The 13,414-nt window shown below is 41.4% G+C and overlaps 1 protein-coding gene across 2 annotated transcripts in view; it reads left to right on the top strand.

Annotated features, from left to right (window-relative positions):
• The window catches only part of CAPN6 (calpain 6), a 58,118-nt gene extending 49,289 nt beyond the window's left edge, over positions 1–8,829 (top strand). For both annotated transcript variants that reach the window (XM_088129208.1, XM_088129207.1), the window contains exons 12-13: positions 4,168–4,304; positions 7,231–8,829. In XM_088129208.1, coding sequence (XP_087985334.1) covers positions 4,168–4,304; positions 7,231–7,410 — 317 coding nt within the window. In that variant the 3' untranslated portion in view covers positions 7,411–8,829. The remainder of the gene's footprint in view (positions 1–4,167; positions 4,305–7,230) is intronic.
• Positions 8,830–13,414: the final 4,585 nt, after the last annotated feature.

The raw sequence follows: 13,414 nt of genomic DNA, 5'->3' as shown, positions 1-13,414 counted from the left end.
TAAATGTTATGGATAACTCATATGCAAAACACAACCTCTCAAACTCTTTGAAACAACCATTAGAAATCAACTGATTCCAAGTGTTGATGCTTTGGTCTCCCACCATTCCAATAAAACACCTTCCCCTCTATTTTCAAATCCAGGTTATTCCACAATGTCAATTTCTCTTGGGATTTGGGATCAAAACAGAACCACGTGCCTGTTCATAACCAAATATGTCTGGCAGCTTACAAACTTGTAACAATGTTTAATATACCTGGGCCCTAAAACTAGTCCAATTTCAATTCCAGATTTCAGAGGTATTACATAATTACTCTCCAAATAGCCCCAAAGAGGGGAATATTCATAAAAGGTCTGATTCCACAAGAATACAGAATAAAAGCTCAATGACATAATTGAAAATCTGTCAACCTGAAGCTGCCATCACCATAAAGTAACCTCAATTCAGCCAAGGGTTTAGCCAGCTATAAAATTGTTCTCGTTTATCTGTTTAAATATCTAATAGGGATTAACAATGAAACCCTTCATAAAATATACATTAATCTCAATGTAATATTCATTTTAATAATGTTAATCTTACCCCAGAGACTTAATGGAAGTTTCAACCATTGAGTTATATCTATTGAATTTGTGTCTATACATTAAGACATATTGGATTCAACATATTGTGATATATTTTGAGAAAGTGTTTTATGGAGTCAGGGGGTTGGTTTGGTTTGATTTTTGTGCCTTCAAGTCAGTGTTGACTCCTGGCGATTGCCTGGACTAGTCCCTGCAGTTTTCTTGGCAAGATATCAGAAGTGGTTTGCCATTGCCTTCTTCTTCCTAGGGCTTAGAAAGAGTGACTGGCCCAGGATTACCCAGTTGGCTTCGTGCCTAAGGCAGGATTAGAACACATTATCCTAGCCTGGTACCTTAACAAGGACACCAAACTGGTTCACTTTTGGAAGAAGTTTGCCCCTGCCTTCTTCCTAGGGCTAAGAGAGAAGGACTGGCTTAAAGTTCCCCCATTGACTTTGTGTCTAAGGCAGGACTAGAACTCAGGGTCTCCCAGTTTCTAGCCTGGTGCCTTCACCACTACACCAAACTGGCTCTCTATGAAGTCAGTACAGATTATAAACCCTAATCTCTAAATAGATATAATGAAACCTAAGAGCAGCAAATTAAATTTTTTCTGGACAGTGGTATAGCTGGAGTATAAACCATACTGCTCTACAACTTTGGTAAGCTTTGGCAATAGCTTTGCATAATTATCACGGATACCCATGATACCACGAGCAAATAAGGACAATTTATATTTAGCGCCACCACACTGTTAATATCTTGTAATTATCTCATAGAAGAAGTCAGTGGTTTGACAACCAAATTGAAGGAGAGAAGGGACATCTTTGACAGGTGCCACAATGGAACTCAAGAGTTGAGAGACAAATCTGCTTGTAATAACTCCAGCCATGGGGTGAAGATACCAAATTGAATTCAGAGATGGTAAAAGCCCATAATACACTAAATCAATTCAGTTGGAACCATATCAAAGGGTTTTTTTCAGTGCCCAACCAAATTAGAGGAACTGATTTCAAGATATATCCAGAATGTCATTGTACTGTCCTGTCTTCAACTAGTTTCTTACACTTTAATTCAATCCCACAGGAAGAATTATGAAAGATGTCCTCCCAGGATGACTTCTATAAAACCACTTGCCTAATAACGCAGACAGTAAAACAAATTGCTTTTATTCTGCTCTGCACATTCCTACCATTATTTCTATCCCAAAATATCCAAGGAACAATGTTGTTCCGTGGCACTCTGTGGAGGAAACAGAGGCTGCCAAACTCAACTTGTTTCTAATCTGTTAGATGAAGGAAATTGGATCACATTCATTAGAGTTGAGAACGTGTGCCAATTTCCTCGCCTAGCTCTTGAAAAATGTGTGCTTTTCACAGCCTGTCTGCTAGTTGGGACAACATTTCTGATATTGAGAAATGTTTTCCTTTGCCTACTCCTATTTTTTACCAGTCCAACTCACCAGCAAAACCAGTCTTTTTATGGATCCCCAAGTGGGTCACTATTATGTTTACTGGTCCATGTTGGTCCCCTTGGGACATATATTGTACCTATGGTTACCTGGATTAAACCAACATTTCCTGGGAAATAAAAATAAGCACCTTCTGCTTCTAGGAATCTTATTAAGCGTATGACTCAATGCCAAAACTGTTACAAAGTGCTATGTGTTGCCAGGATAACAGTTCTCTATCATGATTGGCAGAATGTTTTAGAAATAACTGGCTAGAAATTATCGTAATGTGTAGTTAGCTCAATAAAATATAGGTTGTTGTAAGAGATGTGTCTGAAGGAAGCTATGAAGAAAAGGTTCTGATGGACCATATTGATAACTGGAGCCTTTCATGTCAAGATTACATGCTTCAAAATCCATAAGATTTGTTTTTTGAGGTCAAGAGGGGAATTCACATTTATTGACAATATAAGCAATAAAGAGATGCATTAATACATACACTCTGAATATCTGTTCACGTCTGTGCCTTTTTGAGACCACACGTTTATACAGGAAAGTTATAAAACCAATTATAAAAATAGGAAAAGTGGCTGTTATATTAAGAAAAGTAAGTGTCACAATGGTTACTTTTGCAGAGAGGTTTATGAGGATTTTTATGCAAAGATCCAAAAAGTCCAAATATGGATGTTGGACTACAATTCCCATTATCTCCAGCATTTGGTCACGTGATGAAAACCAGAATCCAAAGATATCTAGTGAATATCAGGGAAGGGTAGCTCTTGGCCCCCATTGTTCTTCTATGCCAGTGTTTTTCAACCTTGGCAACTTTAAGATGCATGGACTTCAACTCCCAGAATTCCCCAGCCAGCCATGCTGGTTGGAGAATTCTGGGAGTTGAAGTCCATGCATCTTAAAATTGCCAAGATTGAGAAACACTGTTCTATGCTCTATCTGTAAAGGCATATCTCAGTATTTACAGAGAACATCTATCTTATTTTCATTATATAGATTTCTGGAACTAAATTTATTAAGTGAAAATAGCCCTTTTCTGGACCATATTCTGGACCACTTTTCATAAAGAAAGCACAACTTGCAAGAGATTTTTTCCTGGCTCTCTTGATGATTTCTTCAGCATCCTCCCCCAGGTTATGATTAAAACAAACCCCTGTTATTATATAAGCAGGCAGTTAGTTATTGTTGGCAGAGAATCACCATATATTAATCACCATATGTCAATTACCATGGGCTGAATCTCTCAACACGCTTAATCAGAGCGTTCTAATCACAAATTGGGTTTAGGACAAGCGAGCCATTGATACACACAGAGTAAGTCTATTTTTTGTTGCAAAAAGCCCCAACAGACACTTTGCTTGCAGCTGAATCCAATATTTGCATGAGCTGAAGCAACACTTGTATATGTCTAAGTATAGGTTTTTAGCCTCTCCATTTTTAATGCAACAGAAGGGAGAAACGATTAAATATGTAGCTGAGCTGGGCACACCTCCTCAAAGTGATCCAGCTGTGTGGCTTCACTTTGCTTTATTTCTGGGGACTCCTGAAGTGGTTCCAAGAAGAAGAAGAGATTTCTACATCAGCATCGAAGCTTGTTTCAGAGCTTCTAATTAGCTCTGGAAACATTCACGGAAGTTGTGGCATATGCTCGACACATGCGTGGAAATCTTCGCAAGATAAAGGAACAGCTGGGGGTGGGACATAGAAGGTAGGTTGTCTGAATGGCTGTGCTCCACCATGGCAGCCATTTTGTGCAATTCCCCACAACACGCTCTCGACATTCTCAATGTGCCTGCTGGTCCAAGGATCTCCCTTTGAATAACTGTTTCTCCAGGGAACAAATCTGGCATGTTTCATTTTAATCTGCCGGTGTGAACTAATGACAATGGATCAATCAATCTGCTCAGGAAATTAACTGGACAGTCTCCTATGATTTGATTGTGAAAATGAAGGTTCCTTTGGTCTGACAGCAATTCTATAATTCCTTGCATCGTTGCCTCTTCTTCATGTATAGAATAAGGGAGACGTTAGTTGCAGGATAGCCCTTTGCCCCCCAAAAAAGAATAAGAAGGTGGAAAGTAAAGTAATTGTTTTGTAAATACCAAGATTCTCCAAGAGCGTTCACAAATGATGTGTCTTTTCAGAAGCCAACCCTTATGTAGTAATTAAGTGCGAGAACTCCAAGGTTCGGTCTCCCACCCAGAAAGACACTGTGAATCCTGTTTTCAACACCCAGGCTGTTTTCTACAGAAGGAAGGTTGACAGCCCTATTATTGTCCAGGTAAGAGAATTACTGAGATTTGTATCTGCATCACTTTTGTGCTTAATAATATGTATTAATTTTATACCAATACGGTGGAGTGGACAAAGAGTTGGAGCAGGACTGGGGGGGTAGGGATATATGCAGGGAGGGACCCAGGCTTAAATCTAGCCTTGGACCTGTAAACATAGGTGATTTAGGATCAGTCAGTCTCTCTCAACTGAACCTACCCAACAAGGTTATTGTGGGGGATATACAGGTAGTCCTCGTTTAGTGACTGCCTCATTTAGCAACCGTTCACAGTTACAACAGTGATGAAAAAGTAACTTTGCAATCAATCCTCGCATTTACGACCTCCACAGGTCTGTAAAGCAAAGGTAAGCTGATGTCAGATCGTAAGCAGAGTTGCGGTTTTATTTAGCAACCACTTCAGTTGCTGGCCCCACTAAATGAGGACAACCTGTAACTGAAGGAGGGTGTATTCCTCTTTAGGAAAAGAAGAGATGTAAATCTAATAAACAAGTAAATAAGAGCTAAGGCATATTATCTCTAACAATCCAAATCCAGCCATGTTTATTTATGATTTCCTTTAGAACCAAGAACCTGGAACTGATGATAAATATACTTAATAGTAACAGTAGTAATAATAATTGCTACAGCTGAAAGACAGCCGTTTCTAGCTGCTACCCCCTTCCCCATTTCACTCCAAATATTTGCATGGGTGTTCAGTCAAGCTGCCACTGACGCTGAAATAACTCAAAATGCATTATGATGTCATTTTGCAAATGACACACATTTCTTCGTTTATTTGTGCTGCTTTGGTCACATATCATTAAGCAATTTATGTACTAGCACCACTCTGAGGATTCTGTAGAGTCAGGGGTGTTTATCTTCTGGCATTTCCCAAGATGTTTGGTCCTTAAGGATGGGCTGCTCTCCCTACGTTTGTCTCAGTGGAGTGGCTATGTTTTGCTCTTGGCTACTAGGGGAGATAATATGATATAGTATCAGTGTGGAATTTGTTCTCTTTTCTAATTTGTTATCACACTTTATCCAAGTGGGCAGAAGCAACCCAATCAGCAGTCTTCAACCAGCAAGCAGGAGAGCCGCCAATCAGACAAGTTTACAAGAATCCAATAACTTCTGAGAAGTAGTTATATCAAAGGAAAGTTAGAAAGCCATAGTGGAAGAATTCTAGTGACTGCTGTGTTTCAAGAGCAAGCCCTATTTACAGATTCCATATTCAAACCTGCTTTTTTTTTTTTTTTTTGCTTGACCTATGTAATAGCTTTTTGGTCCCCTCTTGTGGGCAGGAGGCCCAGTTTTCATTTACCCCTTCTTCTGGAAATGGCTAGATTTGATATTAGTTGTTTGCTTCTGACCATGCGAAAACTAATTCTTGCATTGATGCTGCCATTGATGGATTGATCTGGAACACTCTAGCTTTCCTTCCTGATGTTTTTATGGTACTCCCACCTGCCTTGAGCATGTAGGGGTGCTTCTTCTCAAAGGGTGAATCAATGGAAGCTCCATTGATGCAACTCTGTGATTCACATCATAATGATATCATGATGCATATGATGTCACTAGCCATTCCCAACAGACAGCCATGAATGTCAGTAGCTAACATTTGCTAAGTTTTATTTGCTTACCGTGCATGTGTGTGTGTCTTATTATGTTTGTCTGCTTGCTTAGTTTATAGATTAGCTCAGTAACCAAGTTAAGAGTACTGTGTGAATGTAACCATAATGGCTGAGTACATTATAGCCAATACAGAATTACGTCTGGAGTAGGCTTCAGTGTTCCAAGTTCCATAAACTACAATGAATTGATACTCCAGTATAATTGTTTTCCTTTCCCCTCCTCTTCCTTTTTTCCTTTTGTTCTTTCCCTATTATTCCTTTGTCCTTTTCTTCCTGTTTAGAAGACAAAAGTCTTACAAATTCTTTTAAGATTAAGGACGGAAGGGTTTATTAATATGATAAGCCAAAGTTACCTAGAAGCCCTCACCAATATTTAAAGTTTAAATACTGCTGAATTTTTACAAAGTGAAAGGCAAATGCAGTTGTATTTTTACTCAGGGAAATCTGCCAGGAACAATCTGGCAGCAGCCGCGGTGCTGACAAGTGGAAGATAGAGCGGAGGCCTGCCAAGTTCCTCCACAGAGACTTTTTTTTATTAGTAATGACACTCTGAATGCCCTTTGGGCTGGAATAATACACTGCATGCAGTTATGAGATGGTCTTTCAGATTTTTTTTTTTTTAGTCCTGAAAAATGCAGTGGAAGGCTTCAAAATCCTTTTCCTACAGGTTGTCTTCTCACCAGAAATTCTCTCCCACCTGCTCACATGCAGAAAGAATATGGAAATCCTCAAGCTTTTCCTTAGGGAAATAAGCTTCTAGCTTGCTAGCTGATTAATAATAGTAAGAGCACTGGTCACCAAGACTCAACTCCTAGTAACCCCCTGGAGATATCCGTGCAATTTGTTTGGCTTGATCCAGAAATGGTGTGTCATTTCATTGTGGGGTGTTCTTCTGACTTTCAAATCTTGTCTCCCATCCAAGGGCTAATTCCATCTGCTAGATGCAGGTCATTGCCATTATTACACTGCAGTTAAGTAAATTTAACTACACCAGTGTTTCTCAACCTTGGCAGCTTGAAGATGTATGGACCTCAGCTCCCAGAATTCTGGGAGTTGAAGTCGACACATCTTCAAGTTGCCAAAGTTGAGAAACACTGAACTACACTATTAAGAAAACAGCTTTTCAGCTGCAGGGAATTTGGCCAAATGGATGTGGAAAACAGAGTGAGCTCTGAGCAAAGCCTGAAGATCTGAGATCTCCTGGAGGAGGACATTTGCCCTGGACAACACCTTATAACTAGGAAGATGGAAAGGCCTTACGTAACAGCAGCAACAGATTTGTCTTTGCTTTCCTGTCTCCTTAGGTCTGGCACAGCACCTTTTTTGACCGATTCCTGGGAGAAATACGGCTGTCTGGGTCACCCAGTGAATCCCGGGATCTTCAGAAGTACCAGCTCCATGGCAGAGGCCAGCAGGAATCAGAAGCAGTACCAGGTCAAATCACTGTCAAGGTTCTTTCCAGTGATAACCTAGTAGAGCTATGAGAGGCTGATGGACTCAGAGGGGGAACAGGTGTATGTTGCTTTTAAAATTCCTTCTTTGGTTTGTAATCTCTGGGTTGCAAGGGGACAGTACAAAAATCAGCAAAGAGAAACAAATGGGGCAGGACTGCCACTGATGTGATGACCTCCTCTTCCTTCTTTTCTCTGTCCATACATAGTTTACTCTCCTAAATTGTAATCAGTTGCAAACAATGGGTTCACTCATACCATTGGGTGGATCAACTTTGTTGTTGATCCACTTTTCAGCCTTTTGGTTAGAAAAATGGGATGATGTCACAGAGATGGCCAGGTTAGCTTCCAAACCCAACCCCCAGGTAGCTTCCTGTCAGTTGAGGATTCTCATTGGAAATGGATCGTGGTTTGGGTCAGCTGAGTTACCATTGGGCTAAAATACCAGCCCTACACTCTGTCCCAAATTCTGCCAGGACTGCAAGAAGAGAGAGAACCTGTTGTCTGCTTCTTCAGAATCAATGTGGCCATTGGAGGAGATGCTCTATTTGACATGGAGGATGAGACATCTCATAACAGGAGGCTTAACATTGCAGAATGGCTAAATATGTACTTTGCCTTTGGGAATTCTAGCAAATGAATAGCTTGCCTTCACACAGCTCTATCTTGCACTCGAGCCAAAAAGATTACATATCAGACAACTGTTCTCCAACAGTCATCATTTTTTCGTGATGTATATCTAAGACAACAGGTCATTGGATCTGCTCTAGCATTGGTTGCTCCAGTGGGAATAGCCCTTGAGTACAGCATCACTCCAAACATTCCTGCTGGTGGGAAGAGAGGCAGAGAGAGATCAGGGCTTTCTTTGGGTGGCCCAAAGAAGTCTTGTCCCCTCATATTCCAGAGGGTTCCTCAACATCTGGAGCACATTTTCAGGGAGACATAAAAGGGTTGAGGGGGGGAGAGGGAAAGGACACAACTACATCTAAGTACTGCCTAAAGGATTCCCCTGCTCCGTTCCAAGTCTGCACTAAATGAGAGGTGTCCTGTTATTGCCAAGACGTTTGTTATGGATCCAAGCCAACGCACAGAAAATAATACCTGTACTCTGCACTTTTGCTCCTGTCCGAGCAAGGCTCTATACAGAATACACGTAATATATTTAAATATATAGAACAGATTTAATAAACATATTAAATATATTGAATAATATATTCAACTATTAACGTCTACAATATGACTAATAGCAGTAGGCATTCATATTGCACTTTTTATAAACACAAAGCACATATATTATGCCAATAATTCCCATGGTAGATTGTATAACAAATGCAATTCTCTTTGTATTATTTATGCCTTTACGGCAGATGGAAGAAAGGGAAGACTGAGGCTGCCTGTTAAGGACATGTTGTTTGTTTTGATACAGTATGGAAGTAAAATCTTGAAACTGAATCCAGGGCTGGTCCCTTCTTACATGGCTGATGGTGGCATTTTGGCTTAGATGTAAACCAGCAGGGGATCTGTTCAAAGCATGCTGTGATGGGATTTCAATTTTTGTTACAGCTAGCTGGCATTTGCCTCCTCCAGAGCTCCCCTGCATGACTTCATTGGGAATTAATACTCTATATTTAAGGAATCCCCCTTCCAATATGTCTCTGTTTTAGCTAAGCTATCGACACACTTGGAATGTTTTGAAATACAGTGTCAAACTTCCCTTGACATTATTCTCCTGGGGTCTTAGTCACACACAGTAATAATGTTCAAATCGTTTTCTGATGCAAAAGGTCTCTCTCTCTCTAACTAAAACAAAAGTCTATTACAGGTTAAAGCAGACAAAAAATGGTATCAGAACCTTGCACCACTTAGCATGGCACAGCATTCACACAAGGGACTAATCAGGTGGTGCACCATTTTGGAAATAACTTGAAAAAAGGTGCTATAGCGTGTACAGAAGTGCAAACATAACTCCTGTCTGTATCTCTTTAAAGCAGTTGCATCTTCTCTTCTGATCACCCAGCTGCTTTCAAGAGCTGCCAACAAGGACTACTTTTCCATGTGCGTACCCTACAAAGCACCCTTCTGGAATTGGATCCAAAGCATTGCAGTCCTAAAAACCAGCATATTTCTATCCCAAGACTTATAAAGTACTTGCTTCCCAGTTTAATCTGAATTACCTCCAAGTTGGACGAATCTACGCGTTCCATTTCACAGAGGTTACATGTCTATAGCCTGAGGTCTCCTAGCATTTCCTTAATTGGTCATATCTCATGTTTGACAGATATGTAGGAACGCCTGAACGAAGCTAACACCACTTGCTATTCCAAATCGTAAAACATTCTTGATCAAATGACTTTAGGAATGCATCTTTTCCTAAGATATACACAGGTAGCATCATCTTCCTAATATCTGAAATATCTGTGCAGTATCTTTTTTTAAACAACTTTTTGGTCCCTTTTTTCCTGGCTATCTAAGAAGCTGGCATGGAATTTGTGGTTCTAACACCCTCACTAGTGGCCTTCCTCAGCTCTGCATTCCACTGATATGGTATCACTAGAGTTAGGGGAGGAATGAAGGTTGTTTTCTACCATGCTGGCTGTTAACGCCTCATTCCCAGAATCTTTGTTTCCTTGGCCTAGGACCAAATCCTTTTTCTTGGAGACTTTCCATATCCAACTTACTAATGCTCCCTTCTAAACCGTGTGGGTGGTGTTTCCCCTGTCCCTTCAGAATCAACATCAATGAAATAAAGTCAGAGTGCCGATGTAAATATTTGCATTAATTTGCTTCTCGTCCATGGGCGGGCATGAACAGCCAAATCTCTTCTTACCTGCCATATTTCCAAGGCTCAGAATGGGCAGATTAATTCTAGTTCTGTCCTGATTGGATGCAAGGGTGAATCTGAACTGCCTTGTAGCTGATCTCTTCTTACTTCTTTGCATCAGTGTTAATGGTTTCCCTGCCAGAGCTGAATTCTGGTTGCCTTGCAGCCACTGGCTTGGGTCTGGAGCGATCCCCAGGTGGGTGATACGGCTTATCTTGTCAGGGGCAGATCAGCACAGCTATGCTACGGATTGGCCACATTCACACATCAGAGTGGGCAGTCTTTTTCCCCCCACGGCATCTCTCAGCTTAAAGGAGACATGGCTAAGGGCAGATGGGATAGCATCTCCTGATACATGAAGGATGGTCACAGGGAAGAGGGAGTAGATCTATTTTCCCTAGCACTTAAGGGTAAGACAAGGACCAATGGGTAGAAGCTTCACAGTGAGATCTCCAAACTTGAACTCAGGAGGAATTCCCTGACCGTGAGAGCTCTTCAGCAGTGGGACAGCCTGTCTCCTGAAGTGGTGGGTGCGCCATCACTGGAGGGTTTCAAGAATAGACTGGAGGGCCATTTATCCAGAATGGGATGAGGATTCCTGCACCAGGCAGGGGGGTGGATTAGAAGACCACCAACCCCCTTCCCACCATATGATTCTGTGATCACTCCATTCATGAATGGTATGCAAGATTTTTTTTTGCACTGTCTTCCATTGATTGCAATTACCTTCTTCTCGTTATCATCTGAAGCTGCATTCATTTCTAAGGTAGTGTCTCCCCACTCCCATTCACACGTTCGTCCCTTCTGCTTTTTTCCCATCTCTTTTCCGAATGCCACTTATGGCAGGAGCTGCAGCAATGTAGGCTTTTCTCCCAGAATCCTCCAGTGCTGTGCCTTCCTGGGACATCCTGGGTTACACATACCAGCTGGTAAGTACACAGAATTACTGGAAGGCACTTCACCAGGCCTTCACTGGTAGGCACATTTCTCCTCCTCAAACATCCACCTATAATGGGGAAACCAAGATGATGGTTTAAATGCAAGGGTACCTGCTTTGGGGGGAGGTGTCAAAACAGCCAAGATGGCTGTTTGCAGTCATGCAATTCAAGCCTTGTCCTTTTTTACATGCATTACACCACATGTAAAAAGGGGATAGGACTTCAAATACACATTTGCAACTGCCAACTTGACCTCTTTGACCCCCTCTACAGATGCCTCTGCTTAGGTGGCTGTTAAAAAATAAATTCCACTGGCATTTATCATTGCAACCTGTCCTAATCCTTCAGTGGCACATTCCGATTGGAAGTCCCATTCATTCACGGACTCATTCGTCTCTAAATTATTTTTAAACCAAGGAAGAATGGGATTGAATCGGACCCACTTGGCTTAATGCTTTTATTCGTGCCAAAATTAATGCGCACCCCTGCTCACAGGAGGAATAAGTTCACTTAGCCCACCCAATTCCCACCCGCATTCCACAGATGAAAGAGGCCTCTGTGAGTCCTTTATGGGGTCTCCTCCTCCAGCACATTTTGATTACATCAACGCCAGCCAAGCTTAACCTGTGATGCCAATAGAGTTACAAGGCCTTTAACTGAACTGGTGACATGTGTTGAGTGAAACCAGGTCTCTAAAGCAACAGTCGGTGACAGGGAAGGGTGGTGGAAGAACCTTCTTCCCCCAAAAAACACTGGACATGAAGCCAGAAGTCCAGTGGTTTATAACTAAAAAAAAAAAAACACAGGAAAAGTTCAGCCGTTTCCTTTGAAATCAACTTGGTTATCTGCAAAGACGTTTTCAGCTTAGGCGTGTGTCTGCTGAGATGTGCAAAGAACCGTAGCTCTATTTTCTAATTAAAAACAAATCTCTGTGAGGGGGAAAAAAAAAGGGATTCCAATGTTAACACAAAAGCAGGAAGAAGCAAGGGAAAAATGGCTGGCTTGCATTAGCTGAGGGAAAGATGACTTTTAGGGCCCGAAGGCATTCACGCCAGGCTCTGTTCCATTCATGGTAAATTATAGCCGTGTTGAAGAATAGGCCAGGCTTCCTCCACCTTCTTCCTCATCCTTGCCCTTTGTATTTCCACAAAACCAGGGGGCCTGCAGGGGAGGCCCAAAAATTGAAAAAGACCATGACTTTGCAATTGACCCAACTCCAGGCATGTCAAGAGGCAAGGGCCAAGCCATGAGGTCTCAACTGTGTAATCCTGCCCGCCATCTTGATTCTTTTCACTTGCCTCCTGCAGCACCCCATCCCCAAATGCAAACATTATAAGCAACCCTGGTTGTCTGTTTTTTTAAAAAAAAAACAGTCCAAACACCACAATAAGGTCAATATAAGGCACCCAAGTGTCACCTGATGACTCTCCTCTTTGCCCCTTTGAGTTTTCTTTCCATCGCCAACAACCTGGCTGTTATCATTATGGATTTACATTCCCGTAAATGAGCAAACAAAGGAATAAAACTGAAGGCTGAGATTTTCTAAAGCTTTTTTTTTTTTGACCTGGAAACATTCTTTTTTTAATGGATAGTAAAGCCAATCAAAGGGCAATCTCCCACTAACCCTCAGCCCAGGATGCAGAACTTCCTTTTCCATGATCACAAACGAGATCCTTAATGCTTAAAATATGCCTGCAATAGCCATATGTGGCCACACGGGGGCAGCCTCGCTCTACTACCACTTCTCTCATCAATTTTTTTTTTTCCTGAGCAGCTGCAGCACAAAACGCACTCAAGACTTGATACCTTTTTACCATATCATATGATTTAAATCAGCTGTCTAACTGCTACAAATTTCCCCTTTCAACAGAGAATGCACTATTATATTTCAACGGTCTGGTTTTGCTTTTGCTCCTCCTTAAAGAGGTCCTCTTGCATAACAGGATCTCTAGTGCAATCAAGGGGGAGGCGAATTTCCAAGATTTCTATCTGAGCTTTCTAACTTCTATCTCGCTTGCCACACCTCCTGGAATGGCTGTTTTCTTCCAACCATACAAAATTATCCTTTTAGCTACACTCCAGGCTCAGTAAGTACAAAGTCCTTTTCTATATATAGTTCAACATCATATCAGCATCTTTCAGCCTTAAGTCTCTTCCCAAAATCGTCTTAACAATAATGTGAGTTAGAGACTAAAATAGGACGGGCTGCTTACTTTGCCTCTATAGATCGAGGTGGGCAACCTTCTTATAGCTGAAGACCACCCTTGCATGTTGAATG

The sequence above is a fragment of the Python bivittatus genome, unplaced genomic scaffold (genome assembly GCF_059951505.1).
Source record: "Python bivittatus isolate LINGU-HERP-01145 unplaced genomic scaffold, Pbiv_v1 ctg000790_np1212, whole genome shotgun sequence".
In the NCBI taxonomy this organism is placed as follows: Eukaryota; Metazoa; Chordata; class Lepidosauria; order Squamata; family Pythonidae; genus Python; species Python bivittatus.
The sequence above is the reverse complement of the archived record's forward strand: the minus strand, read 5'-3'. Positions and strand labels throughout refer to the sequence as shown.